General features: G+C 43.9%; 1 protein-coding gene across 3 annotated transcripts in view; it reads left to right on the plus strand.

The window, feature by feature from the left end:
- piezo1 (piezo-type mechanosensitive ion channel component 1) overlaps nucleotides 1-19,362 on the plus strand; it is a 64,716-nt gene that overhangs the window by 19,879 nt on the left and 25,475 nt on the right. The window contains exons 3-19 of one of the 3 annotated variants that reach the window (XM_026356364.1): nucleotides 3,413-3,578; nucleotides 3,698-3,839; nucleotides 7,717-7,957; nucleotides 8,962-9,175; nucleotides 12,078-12,249; nucleotides 12,616-12,723; nucleotides 12,861-12,933; nucleotides 13,598-13,698; nucleotides 13,861-13,940; nucleotides 14,115-14,295; nucleotides 14,764-14,869; nucleotides 16,483-16,664; nucleotides 16,778-16,926; nucleotides 17,199-17,357; nucleotides 18,294-18,394; nucleotides 18,544-18,710; nucleotides 18,922-19,098. In XM_026356364.1, the coding sequence (XP_026212149.1) occupies nucleotides 3,413-3,578; nucleotides 3,698-3,839; nucleotides 7,717-7,957; nucleotides 8,962-9,175; nucleotides 12,078-12,249; nucleotides 12,616-12,723; nucleotides 12,861-12,933; nucleotides 13,598-13,698; nucleotides 13,861-13,940; nucleotides 14,115-14,295; nucleotides 14,764-14,869; nucleotides 16,483-16,664; nucleotides 16,778-16,926; nucleotides 17,199-17,357; nucleotides 18,294-18,394; nucleotides 18,544-18,710; nucleotides 18,922-19,098 (2,519 nt within the window). The remainder of the gene's footprint in view (nucleotides 1-3,412; nucleotides 3,579-3,697; nucleotides 3,840-7,716; nucleotides 7,958-8,961; nucleotides 9,176-12,077; nucleotides 12,250-12,615; nucleotides 12,724-12,860; nucleotides 12,934-13,597; nucleotides 13,699-13,860; nucleotides 13,941-14,114; nucleotides 14,296-14,763; nucleotides 14,870-16,482; nucleotides 16,665-16,777; nucleotides 16,927-17,198; nucleotides 17,358-18,293; nucleotides 18,395-18,543; nucleotides 18,711-18,921; nucleotides 19,099-19,362) is intronic. The other 2 variants (XM_026356367.1, XM_026356366.1) reach the window with 2 other exon arrangements.

Genomic DNA, 19,362 nt, shown 5'->3' on the forward strand with positions numbered 1-19,362 from the left:
TCTCTCCTGATCCCCACCCCCAGTGTCTGAAAATGTCCCAAGTCCTGAAGTGTCTCTGTCACTGTCACCGGGGATGACAGGTGGAGGGTCGTTTTCACCCTCGTCATCATCCCCAGTCGGGGCAAGCGGGTGGTAGGGTGCCAGCCGGTCCCGGTGCAGCACCACCCTCCGCCGCCGACCAGGCATCTGAACCCGAAAGACCACCTCCGACAGCCGTTCCAACACCTCCCCCGGCCCTTGCCAGTGGCTGCAGAGCTTCGGTGAGATCCCCCTCTTTCTCACCGGGCAATACACCCACACAGAGCGTCATACGCTCTTTTCTGCTTGACCCCAGCGTCCTTCTGTGCGCGTCGGGTCAAATCATGCACCAGTCTGAGTCTCTCTCTAAGGCGCCTGTAATAGTCCATCTCCGGGCCGCCAGCGATCTCCGGTTCTGGCGGCGATCCAAAGACCAAGTCGACTGGGGTGCGGAGCTCTCTGCCAAACATCAGTGCAGCAGGGGTGCACTGGCTGGACTCCTGTACAGCAGTCCGGTAGGACCAGAGGCAGGTGCTGATCCCAATCTCGCTGGTGATGGCTGGTCAGGATGGCAAGCTGGGTGGCCAGGGTGCGGTTGAAACGCTCCACCAACCCGTCGCTCTGTGGGTGAAGTGGAGTGGTCCGTGTTTTCCTCACTCCCATCCTCTGGCACACCTCACTAAACAGCCGGCTCTCGAAGTTACGCCCCTGGTCACTATGGAGCTCTGCAGGAACCCCAAATCTGGTGAACATCTCGTCCACCAGTTTCTGCGCTGATGTGATAGCGCTCTGGTCCGGCACCGCATACGCCTCTGGCCACTTAGTGAAATAATCCATTGCAACGAGGACGTAGCGGTTACCGGACTCTGTGAGGGGAAACGGCCCTAGAATGTCCACCCCGACCCTCTCCATCGGGGCTCCCACCAGGTACTGCTGCAGCGGACCCCTGGAGCGCTGACAGGGTCCTTTCTGGGCGGTGCAGGTGTCACAGCATTGGACGTGGAGCTCCACATCCTGACGACAGCCAGGCCAGTAGAACCTCTGCCTAAGACGGCGAATCGTTTTGGTGTTGCCGTAGTGACCAGCTCCTGCCGTTCCATGGACCAGTTGGAGGACCTCGGGCCGCAGGGCGCGAGGAACCAGAAGCTGCAGCTTGTCCGACCCCTGGTCTGGCGCTCGCCACCGTCGGTACAGCACGCCGTCGTGAAGCTCCAAATTGCCCCACTGAGAATGGAGGACCTTCACCTCAGGCTCCTCTGCAGACACTGCTGGCCAGTCTGGACGCTGCTGAGCTTCCAGCCAGCCTCTCACCATTAATAGCACAGGATCTGCCCCCTGGTAATGGCGTAACTGTTCCCCAGTGAACAGCTGCTCTGCCTCTGCGCTGTCGACTCCTAGGCGGGCGGTGGCTGCCTCGGGTCCCCACTCCCTCTCCTCCTGACGCTGACAGTGACGACACTCCTCTGCAGCGCACGGTCGCCTGGAGAGGGCATCGGCGTTGCTGTGCTGTCGCCCCGGCCGATGTTGGATCTCTGTTGTCGGGATGCTGGCTGATAGAGGTGACGGCTTGAGTGCGTTGGCCTCAGCGCGCCGACGAGCCCGGCGTCCCCGTCGTTTGATGCTCCCTCTCCGGCCCGACTGAAGTGGCACGGTCTCCGTGCCGAAGCATAGGGCGAGCCCCGACACGTCAACACGCACACCCCAGCGGGTTAGCAGGTCCAGGCCGATGATGCAGTCGTCACGGATGTCAGCAAGCCAAAACTCATGGCTCACCTCTTGCTCCCCCACAGCGACCTGCAGCGCCCGTTTCCCTGGCATCACAGTCTTTTCCCCAGTGACAGTCATTAATTCTGTTGCAGTGGGGGTCCACCCCTCCGGGAGTGGACCGGTTGTCCCCGGGAGAAACCCCCGTCGCAGCAAGCAGATGGTGGACCCCGTATCCACCAGGGCCCGACATTGCTGGTTCTCTATAACACAGTCCACATATAGTCCTTTAATAAATCCACAGCGACCCACTGTGTGAATGTTCCCGGAGAGGGGTGTGTCTGATTGGAGTGAGTAGGCTATCCCCTCACTCCGCTGCCGTTTCCCTGCGGTGACCCGGCCTTAGCTTTCGGCGAGGGGGCGGGGCAATCACGGGCAAAATGTCCCAGTTCACCACAGCGGAAACAGCCCCTGTCTTCCCGGCGAGGCCGACGCACCGGAACGGCAGCCGGTTGAGCTCGGCTGACGTTCTCCTCTGGCATCTCCTTCTCACTGCTGCACTCGGCTGCCCACGCTAGCAATAGCTGGTCCGGGAGCCTCCGCTGTGATGGTCTCGGGCTCAGTACCTCCTCGGCCCGCTCTGCTTCACGGAGCGCCTCTTCCAGAGAGCCAGTCCTGGCGAGGCGGACGTGTTGGCGGAGCCGCTCCGGCGTGAGCCCCCGCAGGAAGGCGTCTAAACTCAGCTCCTCCCGGGCGGCGGCAGGAAATGAGGGGTAGCCGCGCCGCGAGTAGAGTTGCAGATCGGCTGCGAACGTCCCCAGACTCTCCCCCTCACTGCGCCGACGACTGGCTAGCTGCTCGCGAGCCTGCTCTGTCGAGGTCCGCTGTCCGAAGCGTCTCTCAAGCGCCGCGGTGATCACCGGTAGCTCCTGCCGTTGCTCCGGTGCGACATCAATTAGCACCTGCAATTAAAAGAACCACATAACACATAACAGGAACTGGAACAGTCAAACACCAACAGAACAATGTGCCCCACCTCTGGGTCGCTACAATATATATATTTTTTTTAGTGCAAAGGTAGAATGGTAGAGCCAATGTTAGTTTTCTTTAACACGACCATCTAGAAAAATGACTCACTAATGGCAGCTTTCCCTAATGACTGTTATCACAGTTGTCATTACACATGTAATAGTTTTCAGAGTCTTGTCTAAATTGTCACAACTAGGATCAGAGGATTTGGCTGTGCTAAACTTTCAAATCCAAACACCCTTTTTTTGATCAGCCAACAACTCTCCATGTAATACTGAGTATAGTACAAAAAGTAAATAGTACTAGTAGTTACTCTGAACAAATCAGATGCTCTCAGAATGTGCATTTTACACTGTAGCGGCTGGTTAGTGTAGTGGTAACATCACCGCCTCCCATGTAGGAGACTGGGGTTCAAATCCCAGCTGTGGCCTAACACCAGTAGGGGTCCTTAGGCAAGACCTCCTCACGCTCACCCTGCCTACCTTTGTACCTTGTAATGACTTGTAAGTCGCTTTGGATAAAAGCGTCTGCTAAATGACTAAAATGTAAATGTAAATGTATTTATGTGAATTGGAGTTGTATTCACTCTGTTGTCTTTGACTGTACACTGAATATGTTCCTCCATCCTCTTTCGTTTTGTATCTCTTTCTTTGTCTTGCAGGTCACACAGGTCGCTTTATCAGAGCGCTGTTCTGTACCAGTCTACTCTTTGTACTTGCTCATATCTGCTTCCAGACAGTACTATACACATATCCTCCTCTCAGTATCGCCATAGGTGATAACTGCTCACAATGGGACACCATAACCAGACATATAGGAGTGTCCAGGTATGTAACGTGTACGTGATGTTTAAGTACAGCTCATCTATTGATGGGCAGAGAAATGTTTGACCTCACTTGACTTTTCCATTTGTGTGTGTGTGTGTATGTGTCTCGGTGTCTCGTAGGCTTCCCTTGGATGATCCCTGGAGTGTGTTACGCCTTCTGTGTCCTGACCTGGGTGTGTGTGTGGTTGCCTTGGTAACAATTATCCTCTGCAGCAGATTGGTCAGGAACAGAAAAATGGCGGCTGCTGCCAACATTACGTCTGTGAGTCATAGTGTGTGTGTGGGTGTGTGTGTGTGTGTGTGTGTGAGAGAGAGAGAGAGAGAGAGAGAGAGAGAGAGAGAGAGTGAAGGGCTTGGCTGAAGGGATCACTGTTGTTGGAGACACCGTTTGATAAATGATGGAGATGTTGTTTTATTGGATCAGGTTTATGATCAGTTAGCCTTGTTTACTTGCTGTAATAGAGTATGAAAACTTTAAAAATTATGTTGCTACTATAAGTGGAGATTCTAAAGTAAGAGCACATATATTGACTGACAAACAGAAAAAGTTTCATCAACGCATTTGTGACTTTTCCTCAGTACACCAGTTCTGTAGCAAAGTCTGGTCACGGGTTTTCTTTATATTGTATTCACTTTTAAAAATTTAGCTGTGCTTAAACATCCTTTCCAGCAGGCAGTGTTCTAGCTAGTGTAAAGGCCACATACAGTACCATTTAACTACTCCTCTGTCTTTTGCCTCTGCCTTGTTGATGCTGCTGTGTGTTAATGCAAGTCTTAATATAGTTAGGCCCGGTTCAAAAGGTCGCGATAGTTGAACTGGCCATTAAAGTGTTTACACTGACTTAACTTTTTTGTACCAATCAAAACACAGCCAATGTCCACCAGAAAGTTCTTGGCACCTGACTTTCTCAGGACGTCTTCTCCTTGGTAAAAAGACCTTAAGGGAACTGTGATGCATTTTCACAACAGATAATCTTATGAGGAGAGGAATTAAGGTTGTTGGTATTTGGGAAAAGTTCCTGGAGTGGAAACATACCTTATCAGGAGCACCCAGCATAGCCCACCTCTGCTAATCCTTACATCATTTGTGATGTGTGTGTCCTGTGTGAACTAGTATGAATCTCTGACAACAGGTGTCTGAGGTATCCCACAGACCTTAGAACAGAAGGTTCTAGCAGACATAGCAGCAGCTTTCAGTGGTGAAATTAGATTGCTTGGTGAACTAGAGTGTCTTTACACAGTGGCAAGAAAAAGTATGTGAACCTTTTGTTAAAATGTGATCTGATCTTCATCTAAGTCAAGAGTATTCATAAATGTAATGTGCTTAAAATAACACAAAAATAACACTTTATTAAGAACAACCACAAAACCCTCACAGTGCGAGTGTTTCCTGAAGGGGATCAATAAAGTATGTCATAAAACTTAAGAAAATTAGTTTGAAGGTGTGGACTAGAGCTACTTGGAATGACAAAAAACACTCTTAACTTTTTGAGTTTACTCCACACAAGGAAAATACGCTTATGTGTGACTGCCAAAGATTTGAAGGCATCATTGGAACTGACTAACATCTGTGTTCATGAGTCTACAGTAGGTAAAACATTGAACAAGCAGGGGGTCTATGACAGGACACCACAAAAGAAGCTGCTGCTTACTAAAAAGAACATTGCTGCACGCCTGAGGTTTGCAAAAGAGTACATTGTCAGTGAACAGCAGTATTGACAAAATGTTTTGTGGACTGACAAAACTAAGATTAAACTATTTGGAAAGAACACCCAGCACTATAGCTGGCATAAAAAGGTCACTGCATATCATCATAAAAACATCATCCCAATCATAAAGTATGGTGGAAGAAACATCATGATTTGAGCCAACTTTGCTGCATCAGGCCCTGGCCAGCTTGCAGTGATTGAGGGGAAGATGAATTCCCAAGTGTATCAAAAAAATTCCTCAGGATAATGTGAGAATGTCTGTACGTCAGCTCAAACTCTGTAGAAGTTGGTGATGCTACAGTACAATGACCCAAAACACTGGCACAAGTCCACAAGAGTATTAATTCCAAGAGTTCATATCCTTTTTCCAACACTATGATGTTTCTATTGTTGTTCTCAATGAATAGATGAAAGATCAAACTTTTTTGTGGTATTATTTTAGGCACATTATATTTGTCAATAGTCTTTTTCTTGCCACTATAAATCTTATTTCAACAATCAGTACTTAAATGTTTTGAATCTAATTGTATTGTATTAAATTAATAATTTCCTGATTGTTTCCTGTTATTGGACAAACTATATTAATCTTAGTGCTGCCCTGTCTCCACCCCTCTCTCTTTTTCTTTATACCTTCTTATTTCTGTTGTTTAGTCTCCAGAGTAACCATCCAACCAAACAGGACAGAGATGTGGGTCACAAAATTAAGGAGACAGTGAAATTTGGGTAAAAACACATATTCCAGAAGAGGTTTGGAGTTTTTCATAATGTATGAAAAACGGTCAAATGGAAACAATTTCTGTTTTTGTAGTGCTAGGAGCAGGTTCTGCTGATGGCAGTCTCTGACCAGTACTTCCAGGGCAAGATATAACAAGAACCACCAATAGATTTCAATGTTATCAGCTGTGGATATTCATGGCCCCAAGAGGAGAATTCCTCAACAGTAGTGGTTTTAGTGACCCTCCTAAACTTTCATTGGGAATTGTTGTCAGGCCACTGTTTCCCCTGGCAATGGTCCATGACTAGGGATTTCAAAAAGAACAGATTTTTATGATGGCTGGTTAGTGTAGTGTTAACATCACCGCCTTCCATGTGGGAGGCTGGGGTTTGAATCCCAGCTGTGGCTTACCTCCAGTAGTGGTCCTTAGGCAAGACCTCTTTACGCTTACCCTGCCTACCCTTGTAACTCGCTTTGGATAAAAGCGTCTTCCAAATGGAAAGAAGTAAATGTAAATGACATGTGGATAATCATTGTTCTCATGCTGGGTGACTCCCTGACATTCCCTCTGCCTCCTCTATCAGGCCATTTGCTTCAATGTTCACAGTAACAGCACCTGTGCTCTGGTGCTTAGCAGCTAATGGCCAGTGGCTTTATCAGAGCTTTGGTATTATAAAAAGCTGCTTGTAAACCTTTCTGCAGCAAACAATATTTCTGTCTGTCAGTTCTTGATGAACTGTGATTATCATTTGAATGATTTATCATATTTGAGTTGAGTGTTCCCAAAGCCAGCTTCTTACTGACTGAATCAGTAAACGTGACAACTGTGAGTGTTGAGTGTGAGATGCTGTGATATTCTTGTCTTAGTAATTAGTAACATTAGGTTTTTGCCACCTGTTGCTGCACATCACGTGTTTTTCTAGCACTAGTCTATAGAGTGTGTTCAAAAGGATAGTCGTTTGCATGTGTAGCTCCAGTTGTTGGCAGCAGCATAACTAGGAGAAAGGGTTTCTATTTTTATTCATGTTCACAGTAGGGTGGTAAAACAACGTCTCTCTGTGTTCACTTATCTGACTTGTCTGCATGTGAGCCAGATAAACACAAGATTGTTGGACTGTATATGGCTATAGGGAGAGGTTTGCAGAGGGTCTTTTGTGAAATTGTTAGCCTTAATATAAAAATAAATAAACAACATTAGACTTTTCACACTGTATTATCTAGACCACATTAGTTAGACATATTGTGAGGCATCGCAATGAGAGCTGGGTACTTTTTATAGTGAAATCCTCAGTTTGTCAGTAGTAGATGGTGATCTGATGTATTTTCTAAGAGCAGTGCTGCCCGAGGACTGTATGATTGTGCACATTCAGCAGTGGTTTACACATTGACATTTCCCTAGAATCTTATGAAATGTAGATGATAAAATACTTCCATTCTTTAGAATCTTCTGCTGAGAAAAACAGTATTCTTTTTGAACTCTATGACAAATCTCTCCTGAAAGTCTTAAACCAACAACCCATCTTTGCTTGCAAAGCTGGAGCCTTTGATGGATTTATACCCGAACATGAAACCCTCACCTGTTACTAGTTAACCTGCTCATTTTAGAATCATCCAGGGTAACTAAAAAGAACCTTCATGGTTGTAATTGAACGTGATTATACCGTAGTATCTGTATCTGTAGTAGTAACGTTCTTTGTGCCTCTTTCTCATCTTAGCTAGAAGATTATTCAACAGATAAAACCACAGATGTCGAGGAGGAGGATGAGGATGAGGAGGATGACAAGGAAGAGGCAAGAGATGAAGAGGATGAAGAGCAGTCATTACCTGGGGAACCTGATGAGGAGGTTTCCACAGCAACCAGAGCCAAGCAGCTGGCCGAGCGTCTGAAGGCCACAGCACGGAAAGTTCTACGAGACCTGGGGAGGATCCTGGCCATTAGCCTGCTGGCTCTGGCTGGTAGGTTTCTCCACCATTTTCCAGCACACAAAGAAGAAGCTGGAAATGTAGCAAGCAAATTGTTTTTGTCAGGGAAGCCCCTGACGTTGTTGTTGGTGCTGTCATACCCTAGGAAACCATTACCATAGCAGCCTGGGGCAGCTGCAGTTAGCACAGCTGTTTCAAATACAGTTTGCCAATGCTATTTTATCTTCAATTACTCTGAGTTCAGGAGGTGGTAGTCTTTGTTTTTTTAACTCTGACGGCTCAGAACGGTCAGTGTATTAAATGGATTACTCTCTTACTGTCATGTACACAAAGGAGCGTCAACTCTGAATTACCATTCTTCCAGAAACATAACATGGGACAGTGTGACCTTCGCCCTTTCCTCTGAAGAGTCTCAAATAAAAGTCTATTAAAAAAGAGCAAACCTAATGGCTTGTACAGTACATAGATTATATTGTCTATTTCCAAAGCATTCAATCCATTAGTATAATGACAGACTTCTTGGGGTGGCTGTGGCTCAATAGGTAGAGCAGTTGACTACCAATCACAGGTCCCCCGGTGAGTCAGGTCAGCTGCATAGCAGCTCTGCCATCGGTGTGTGTGAATGGGTGAGTGAGACGCAGTGTAAAGCGCTTTGAGTACCAGCTAGGTAGAAAAGCGTTATATAAGTGCAGACCATTTACCATTTGTGTCATACTCGCCACTCTACTGCTTCCTCTCTCTTTTTAACAGACGCACTGTCCTCATGTATTTCCACATCAAGCTCTCTTTCCCATGCCCTCCTGACGTTGAGCTATTGTCAGTGAAAATCAACACTTCCTTCAAGTTACAGCACATAAATACAAATTTTTCCTCTACTTCCACTCTTTGTTCTGAGTTTGACCTAATAGGCCACAAATATAAAGAAGAACTGTAAAGGTTGCATGCAAAGATGAAGTGAGTTGACAGAGAGGCTGCATGTATTCTAGCCTCATGCGTAAGATGTTTGCTGTTGCTCTGACCTCTGCCCCTCCCCACAGGCATCACACTGCCCTCTGCCTTCTCAGCCATCTACTTCCTGCTTTTCATCAGCATCTGCACATGGTGGGCATGGAACCTTCCCATCAGTCACCTGGGTTTCAATGCACTGTGCGTGATGGTGGGCTTCTTTGCCGCTGGTCACATGGTTTGTCTGTACTTGTACCAAAGTCTGCTGGCCCAGGCCCTGTTCCCCCCACACAGTCTGTGGGCCAGGTAAGACTCTATACAACACAGGTGAATGACACACACACAGTTTCTGATGTAATACCTTTAGAAACACGATTTTTTTGTTGTTTGTTAATCTCATTTAAATAATTTGGGTCCCAATAGTTGAGTGACAGTTCGGTCTAATCCTTTATTATACTACTGCTAATGTTATTAGATAATCTTTATTTTAAAATACAGCAGTAGTTTAGTAGTAGTAGTAGTAGTAGTATTGTTCCTCAGTCTGGGGGCCATAGTAAAGACATCTTCAGAAATGCATTGGAATTTTGGCGGAACTGTATGTGAGAACACAAATGTCCAAGTCAGTCAGCTTGGACATTGGATGGACTCATGGTACATAGAAAATGAGTCCATATCTAAATACAGCAGGTAATTCAGGAGAATTCACAGCAAGCAAGTGGGTGTTCCCTTTCTGCCGGTCAGCACAGCACTGCACAACACATGCGAAAGTACTGGAATTATTTACCACACTTTCAGGTGTTGTGCCGCGCTTCTTTCTCTCAGAGAACCAGGGTTATATACATAACACTGTAAAAAATCAACACAGATTTCCATGTTGTACTTTTTGTGTTTCCTGCCTTTGTCTTGTACACAGAGTACAGTATAATACAGGTTGACAGGATGTTGTGAGAAGACACTGAAATATGCAGATACTTAAGATACAGGCATGACAACTGATGTATTAAAAGCAGTAGGGAGTCTGTCGAGACTGCTTATGGGCTGAGATGTTTATGTACACTATTGCTTACACACCCTTGTTGTTTGGGGGAGCATAACCACTTCTGCATTTCCAAAATCATATTTAATTAGCTTTTTTGTTCCTTACTGCAACAATGATTGTTTGCAGTCTACAGAGGTAAGAGATGATATTCCTTATGCACCAGGAAGCGTTCAACATCTATTTGTAGTGTAGTAGAAAACAGAAAGTGGAGGTGTGAGCAGGGCAATGTGAACAGAGTGTGATTTCTGGACTGGAATGTGTGGAATGACTGGCTAGCAGCAAACAGCGAGCAGCTGATGATTCCTCACCTCACCTCACCTCACCTTATCAGAGGAACTGCAGAGGAATGAACGAGCAGTGCAGCATTCCACTGTGATGAATGATCGCGCCCCCGTCTCTGTTTCTCTCTCAGCTATCATCACAGTGTATCTATGTCAGTATCACTTAACCAGCAGTTCATCAATCAGATGTTCTCTTTCTGACTGTGACAAAAAAGTAAATATAAATTGGAGGCTCTTGCTCACAATCTGTTGCTCTTGCATCACCATTTCTTAAGCGCTCTAGCAGTGTTGGTGTTTGAGGAAAAAAAATCTTCTTCATCTTTATATCTAAAGAAGAAAAAGAAAAATCATCATTTTAGCTAATAGATATGCTCGTCTTTAATTTTCTGTGTTTTCAATTCCCTAAATGATTTGCGTAAAAAAGTCAAATACACAAATTAAACAAAAGATTCAATCTAATTTTTACCACTCTCCATTTAACTAGCAGATCTTACCTTGGATTCTGACCAGTGGCGATCCAGTAGAGTGGGTTTTTTTCCACGTCATAAAATCGTGTCTTGGCTTCTGCAGTTAATATCCCCTTCATTGTTTTGATGCCAGAGTCCTCTTCAGTTTCTTTGGTTAAAAGTCTCTGAAGCACATTACCAGCAGGAATCACATGTGATGCTACTGCATCAGCGGAGCTCACTTTTCGGGTTAACTCTTCACAGGTGCCAGAACGGCTAGCGTCTTCTCTAACAGTGTCCACTGGTTTAAAATCTATGCACAAGTATTTTGTGCATCAGCAACACTTCTCTGAGCTAGCAGACCCTTATTAATAGGCAGCTGAAGAGTAGACACAGGGCAGGCTAGGCAACCTGCATCATGTATACATATATCATATTTTTAACGTTGTCTCAGAGTATTACGTGAACAGTCATTTTAAGAACGGCCCACATCTGTATATTAGTATATTATCGAATACAACTGCTATGGACCAAAATTGTATTGCTTGTAATGTGACTCACTGAGAGTCAAATCCTTGTCAATCTACTGTTCCTGTTAAACTGATGAGGGAAATTGGGCTGACACTGCTGTTCCGAATATCAGTGGTGAAGCTAATGGATGAAATGTCCTGCAACATGCTATGAACGTGTTTTTTCACAAAGTCATGTACCTTTAGTGAGGTATTGTTAGCGATGTGGTAAGGGCTCCTGGCATCAGTTAACCTCAGGATTTTACTGCCTCCTTCAGTTGTTATTGGTTTCTCATCAGTCCAGGTCAGCAGTGGGTTAAGGTCTGGTGATTGACTTGAGTCTAATAATGATGAAATCCTATGCTGAGGGTTTAGTCGTGCCAGTTCTATTCTGGCACGACACATCTACGCCAGTTCCACAAATTCTGCACACACAGTTTTGAGGCCTTTGCCCACTTAAAGTGTGAGCTACTTAACAGCCTGCTAAGTAGGTCAATGACACACATGGTTAAGTAGCAAAGTGATTTACGTGAGGTACAAGTCAAAGGCAGAGTAAGTGTAAAGAGGTCTTGCCTAAGGACCCCTACTGGAGGTAGACCAAAACTGGGTTTACCTCATCTAACCTGGAGATACAGTATTATACATGTATACAGTATACAGTTATTCCAAATCCATTTTTAGATCTACCTCTTTTATATATTGCTGCTAATTTGTCCTGCCAGATAACTATCTTGTTACAGAGTTGAGCACAGGCCTTTTCAGACATGGACTTGGAGTCTTGCTCATGATATACTAGTGTGAACTTTGTTAACATAATTATTATTATATTATTGTGTGGGTTTGAGGTGCCAACAGTCCTCATTCTGATTACTAGGGGATTTATAAACCTTCTAAAACACTGACCACGTTTGTTGAACCTCTATTCTTCTGTAGACTCTTTGGCCTGAAGGATATCATCATACCAGGAAACTGCTCCTCGCCCTACGACTTCAACCTCAATGGCAACCATGACTGGCCAGTTTATGTCAACCCAGGAATACTGTTGCTCCTTTACATTACCATAGCAACTGTTCTGAAGACAGGATGTCATGGAACACCAAACCAGGTATCCCCTGCTTCCTGTCCCGTACTGACTGTTATTATTACACAGAAAATCCAAAAATAAAATTGTTATTGGATATTGGGTTAGATTCATAATTTCATGACAGGCAGGATGGAAAAAACTATATCTAATATAGTAAATGTAACATTGGCTTTATACTAATGTATAAAAATAAACTTCTGACTGAATTTTTAAATCTGATAATGGAGCCTCTTGCCTTTATCCAGCTCATCACTTTCTTGCACAGTTGATCACTGGGAAGAGACGCGTCCTTTTTATCTGCAGAACCAGCAGAATGTTTTCTTTTCTTTTTTTTAAATAAGGAGACATTTGGAGAAGTGTTTCTACTGGTGCCGTGTTTGTGTTAAGCAGGTTGAGAAGGAGCAGTGGCAGGACAAAAGGGAAGCGTTAAAGGAGGAGATGGTGGAGTTAAGGTCGTGGAATCAGCAGAAAGAAGCCTCTAAAGATGACACTCAGGTAGATACTCTTTACCAGCCTGGCAAGCATATACAACTTGTCCTCTAAGATCTTCAGCCTTCAGTCAGACCAAGATTTCTCTTCTTAGTCCATTTAATGTCTCATGTCTGAATTGTGTCTTGTCTTTTCTGTTTCAGCTCATGCTCCTGTCTGTGGGAACAGAAAACAGCCAAGGAGCGATGGTGGCTGGAGAGAGTCAGCCAGACCTGGGTATCAAACATTCTCAGAAATGGTTTATGCAGCTGACACAGTATAGTGTCATTTTGAAACTAAATCAGGAAGATAAAAGAGTAAAACACTACATAATATACTGTGACACGGCACAAGGTTTATTAGTGAATATAAAAGCTTTTTGTGCGCTCTTTAATTTTAAATTTAGAATAAAAAAATAATGTTCAGTAAAATTAATAAAATGATCAATAGCAGGTGAATGCTCTGAAGAGAATTGACACTACTGACTGATGTCTCTTAAGACAAAGAGACACTGCTGACAGTAAACCTTTCACATTGTCTGTTGTAAACACTGAGCGACTTCCTGCTTCAGCTTTGACTCACTGTACATAGTGTGGCAACTCCTATTTAGAGGTGGCTTAATAGACAGTTCAGGTGTCTCTCCCTCTCTCTAGTGAACTGGATAAACTGTTGGCTTATTTTCAACATGTCCTGACTGTTTCTTAACCCATCTGACTTTGTTCTGTTTCCCAAATGTCATCTCCTAACACGGTGATAATAATAAAATCACTACTGATATAACTGTATACGTATTTACATATGTAACACATTATATCTCTTGATGCCGCATGTCAGCTGTTATTGTTGTCCTGTGTTACATCTAATATAATCTTCTTCATACTGACGTGATTATTTCTGGCAGATGTTGCTGCCTCCAGAGGTGGACAAAGTGAAAGTCCTTTTTTCCTGCTGGCAAAGGTGGTCATGCAGCAGAGCTACGTCTGTGCTCTCATAGCCATGATGGTAACTATTCGGATAAACCATGGTTTTATCCATTTGTAAAATAACACTGATACTTAAGACTAACACAGTCCACCTTGCTGCTGTATTTAAACTTTTCCCAGCTTAAATGAGCTGCAAACTGGAACTGTGTCTGTTCTTATGAGCCCTTTCTGTTTTTTTCAGGTTTGGAGCATCACGTACCACAGCTGGCTGACCTTTGTGCTGCTGTTGTGGGCTTGCCTCATCTGGATCATCCGCGCCAGGTACTGTTAAATAGTCTTTAACTTTTTAAACTTGTATGTCTTTACTCCTACACATACTGCTCTCATCTCAGCTTTTTGGTTTGCTAAACGAAACGTGAATTCAACACAGCTGTGTTGATTTCGGCTACGTCATAAATAAACCACACAGTGACAGTTAACTGTCTCTCTGTGCAGACAGCATGCAGCCACACTGTGCTCTCCATTCATCCTGCTCTACGGCCTGGTGCTGTGCTGTCTGCAGTATGTCTGGGCGATGGAGCTGCAGCCTGAACTCCCCACCACTGTGGGAACCATGAGCCTCAGACAGCTGGGACTGGACAGAGCCCAGTACCCCTGTCTAAGACTGGGAGCGATGGTAAGATGAGAGCATGGATACTGTATGATCTCATGATGTGGAAGTCAAACTTGAGACATCTTATGAAACTGTATGATATTTGTGATTAAATATAACCTTTAGTCACTGAGCAAAGTAAGTGCTAAGAGCTCAAAGCTCTGCACAGCACTGACATCGGCCTATTTAAACCGTTTTTATATATCTGCCTTATATTTGCAGACTGAGTGCACAAAAGATTTGCTCAACAATTTTCCAGGTTCAGTAGTAGGAAAATACTTTACCAGGCCAACGTCAAGTGTTATGCTGTGGCACTTCATTTAAATCACACTCAGCTGTGGCTTGGCGCTTTTGAAAAAACAAATTGTTTAAGAAATATGTCCTGAAACCAGCAGAGTGAAGGGACATCGTTTGTTTAAGACATTTTTGTCATCTTTATAGAAACCCACTCTGTCATACTCTTTATGTTGTTCTGTCTTTGTCTCTGTCCAGCTTCTGTTCACTTTAACTTTCTGGCTGCTGTTACGTCAGTCAGTGAAGGAAAACTTCCGCAGGAAGAGGAAAATGGCCACACCACTACAGGAAGTCACCACAGGAGGTCAGACATCTTTTACTGTACAGTGGTGTACAGACCAATTTGCATGAAATGGTCATAAAATGTGCTCTGATCTTTATCTAACTCACAACAATAGAAAAACACAGTCTGCTGAAAATAATAGCACACAAACATTGTATGTTTTTATTGAACATAACATTCACAGTGCAGGGTGGAAAAAGTATGTGAACCTTTGGACTTAATAACTGGATGACCCTTCTTTGGCAGCAATAACCTCAACCAAACGTTTCCTGTAGTTGCAGATCAGACCTGCACAACGATCTGGAATAATTTTGGACCACTCCTCTTCACAAAACTGTTTCAGTGTAGCAATATTCTTGGGATGTCTGGTGTGAATGGCTCTCTTAAGGTCATGTCACAGCATTTCAATCGGGTTGAGGTCAGGACTCTGACTGGGCCACTCCAGAAGGCATATTTTGTTCTGTTGAAGCCATTCTTTTGTTGAATTACTTGTATGTTTTGGATCATTGTCCTGTTGCATCACCCATCCTCTGCGACGCTTTAGTTGGCAGACAGGTTACGTTTTCCTGCAAAATGTCTCAATAAACTCTGGAATTCATTTTTCCATCAATGACAACAATCCGTTCAGGCCCTGAGGCAGCAAAGCAGCCCCAAACCATGATGCTCCCTCTGCCATGTTTTACAGTGGGGATGAGGTGGTCATGTTGTGCCTTTTTTTTCTCCACACACAGTGTTGTGTGTTTTTTCCAAACAACTCAATTGTGGTTTCATCTGTCCACAGAATGTTTTGCCAGTAGTGCTGTGGAACATCCAGGTGCTCTTTCGCAAACTTCAAACATGCTGCAATATTTTTTTGGGACAGAAATGGCTTCCTCCGTTGTGTTCTCCCATGTACTCCATTCTTGTTTGATGTTTTCCTTATTGTAGATGTGTCAACAAAAATGTTAGCATGTGCCAGAGATTTCTGTAAGTCTTTAGCTGACACTCTAGGATTCTTCTTTACCTCATTCAGCATTCTGCGCTGTGTTCTTGCAGTCATCTGTACAGGACGACCACGCCTAGGGAGAGTAGCAACAGTGCTGCAACAGTAAACCCAAAACTGGTATGTGTTTTTAAAGGGCAGGACAGCTTTCAGCAACAGATCCAATATCATCACACTGATTGGACTCAAGGTTGGCTCACTCCTGGCTCCAATTAGGTCTTGGAGAAGTCATTAGGCTAGGGGTTCACATACTACTGTGAATGTTTACATGTTATGTTCAATAAAAACATGAAAACATATAATGTTTGTGTACTATTATTTTTAGCAGACTGTGTTTTTGTATTGTTGTGAGTTAGATGAAGATCGGAGCACATTTTATGACCAATTCATGCAAAACTCCACGTAATCCCAAAGGGTTCACATGCTTTTTCTTGCCACCGTACATACACACATGCACCTGTTTTCCAGCCTTGAAACATTTGCTTTGGTTATTCCAGGAACAGGTAGTTTTCATAAAGTCAGCTTTACATTCTCGCACAGAAACACGATGTATTGTCCAAACTAGTGACAGGATTTCAGGGGACTGTGCTGTTGAATTGTAGAAATCTGACTTTTCTCCCCCTCCCTCTCTCACCTCTTCCTTATCCATTAGAAGACGGGGCTGCTAACGAATCCGTGCTGAAGGTTCTGGGAGGCATGGTGATGAGCTGTTATGCCAAATACTGGATCTATGTGTGTGGAGGGATGTTCATCATGGTCTCATTTGCTGGAAAGCTTGTAGGATACAAGATCGTCTACATGCTGCTGTTCCTGCTCTGCCTCTGTCTCTATCAGGTGAGAACAGGCCTGCATGAAACTGCATGTGGGTCCAGGGTTCATTTAGGTGGAACCTGAGTACAGTTCAGTTTGAAATCTCTCCAAATGAGTCACTTGTCAACATTTCTCAGGTGTACTATTCTCTATGGAGGCGTCTGTTGAAGCTCTTCTGGTGGCTTGTTGTAGCCTACACCATGCTGGTGCTGATCTCCATCTACACGTACCAGTTTGAAGACTTCCCGGGATACTGGAGAAACTTCACTGGTTTCACAGAAGAACAGTATGCCTTGTTAAAAATGCTAGAGATGGCTGTGCTCTCCTTAAATAGAAATTACTATAACATTTATAACAGTCTCTTGATTTAATTTCATTTTAAAAAACCTATTTGTCACTGCTCATAGCCTGCCCACCCCCAACACCTGTTTCATGAACCTGCTGTGATGTTCTTTGTGTTCAGATTGAGCACACACATTTAGGAATAAGTAATGTAACAGCAACAACATATGAAATGAAACTAATGTAGGTGTAATCCTGCCCCCCTGTTGTCCCAAGGCTAGCAGCGATTGGTCTGGAAACATTTGCTCTGTCTGAGCTCTTCAGCAGTATCCTGATCCCTGGTTTCTTCCTGCTGGCCTGCATTCTGCAGCTGCACTACTTCCACAAACCCTTCATGAGAATCACTGACCTGGAGCATGTTACACCAATACACAAGTAAGACAACAGTCCCAGAAGGCTGCACCTGAACCTACAGTACATATCCCTAAAAACAAAAGCATTTATTCAGTCTAACCACCAAGAGCCTAGCAAACAGAAATGATCCCTGCATTATGTTATTACAGTGGTCAAGTTAATTGGACAGGGCACACTTTCCTTGTTACCACTATGAAATGAATTTGACAGACACACAAAAATATACCAGTGATCCAGTACTGCAGATTTATTGATCTTCACATGTCCTGCATAACTTTGAGATCTATTTAAAATGTAGGCTGGATTTCCATAGGAGCAAATGAGCAGTCAGTCTTCTAGAAAAAAAAAGCAAACTGTTAGTTGGACTTTTTTGCTATTTATCATAAATTAAAGTTCAGTAAGTGAAATTGTAAAAAAGGCAGAAGTGAAATCAGATGGTCCAGTGTCATTCAAAATGTTCTTGAATTACTTTCTTTAATAATGGAACCTGGATAAGTGTCCTTTCCTAAGTAATAAGTGGCAGACGTACACAGCCAGTACTCAAGTAAAAAGGTACATTCCTTAAAACATACTGCACTACAAGTAGAACTTCGGATTCTTTCATGTTAAAGGACTAGTAGGTCCTAAATTTAAGGTTCTCCACTAAAAAAAAAAAAAAGTATTTGAAACAATGTAGAATGTGATGGTGTTGAGTCTAGTTCATATTTGTTCCACATGTCTCATTAATCACTCCAGGTCTTGTTCAGTTTGATTCAAGGAGAGAACCAACCGTGGTAAATACCTTAGAACTGGACTGTGGTTCAGCAGTTTCATAGTTGTTTCAGTAAACACCAGCTATGGTAACATGTCAGACCACAAGTGAAGATTTACAGTACATATTTCCAATCCTTGTGTGCTAATACTTTGGAATTCAGTATTTCTCCCTTTTCAAGAAATAACGAGACAGTGTTCCTGCAGGAAGAAGAGCAGTGAGAGGACTGAGCAGACCCACTCTGTTAACGTGGGGCTAAACGTAGATGAGGAGGTGACAAACGTCGATGAGGAATCTGAAGATGAAGGTAAACCTAAATAACAAACAATAAAACAATGGTAGTAGTTTATATTAAATAGACATTTTCACAACAACAACAAGTGAGTAATAATCATTCTACATTATTTATGATTCACTGATGGTGATCTTGTTTGATTTCTCCCATGTATGATTCAGGGGAGTTGATGCCCAGTAAGTGGGGTCTGGTGACGGACAGGCTGCTGGTTCTCTGCAGAAGGTTCTCTGACACTCTAGCCAAAATACAAGGGTTTCTCTGGAGGCTTCTGGAGCTCCACATTCTCAAGATGGTGGCCCTCTGCTCTGTGTGGGTTGCACTTGAAGAGGTAAAGGCTGTGTGTGTAAAAGCAGTGAGACAATGTAATGAGTGAGACAAGTATACTGTCCTCTGCCTACACTTTACAGTAATTAATAATAATGCTCATAGTAAGTAGACATCACACCCTTTAGGAAACGGCGCCATGAACACCCATGATACTGTACCTGACTTTAAACGTTGGTATATTAGTGCATTGTGATCTAAATGTCGCCCCGCAGCCTTCTGTGATGAACCTGGTCTTGGTGGTGTTGTGGTCTCTGGCGATGCCCTATGGTCGCTTCAGGCCAATGGCTTCCTGTCTGTCTACGGTCTGGGTGTGTGTCATCATCGTGTGTAAGATGCTGTACCAGCTCAGTGTTGTCAACCCTGTTGAGTACTCCAGTAACTGTACCACGGTAAGAGGCACACACACACACACACACACACACACACACACCGTGAGTAGCAGTAAAAGATATACAATACAAATAAATAAATGGCCTGAAATTCTTCTAAAGCTTCATATTTGAACCAGATGTTCTCAGTAACTTTCTAACCTTATAAAGTCTAATACACAATTAGTCATAATACAGAGTGGTGATTGCACTGTTGACCATGTTGTAGCTATGATTAAATGTGATGTTCCTATCTGACTGACTTAGACTCTGAATGGTTTGATT

Source organism: Anabas testudineus, chromosome 15 (genome assembly GCF_900324465.2).
Source record: "Anabas testudineus chromosome 15, fAnaTes1.2, whole genome shotgun sequence".
In the NCBI taxonomy this organism is placed as follows: domain Eukaryota; kingdom Metazoa; phylum Chordata; class Actinopteri; order Anabantiformes; family Anabantidae; genus Anabas; species Anabas testudineus.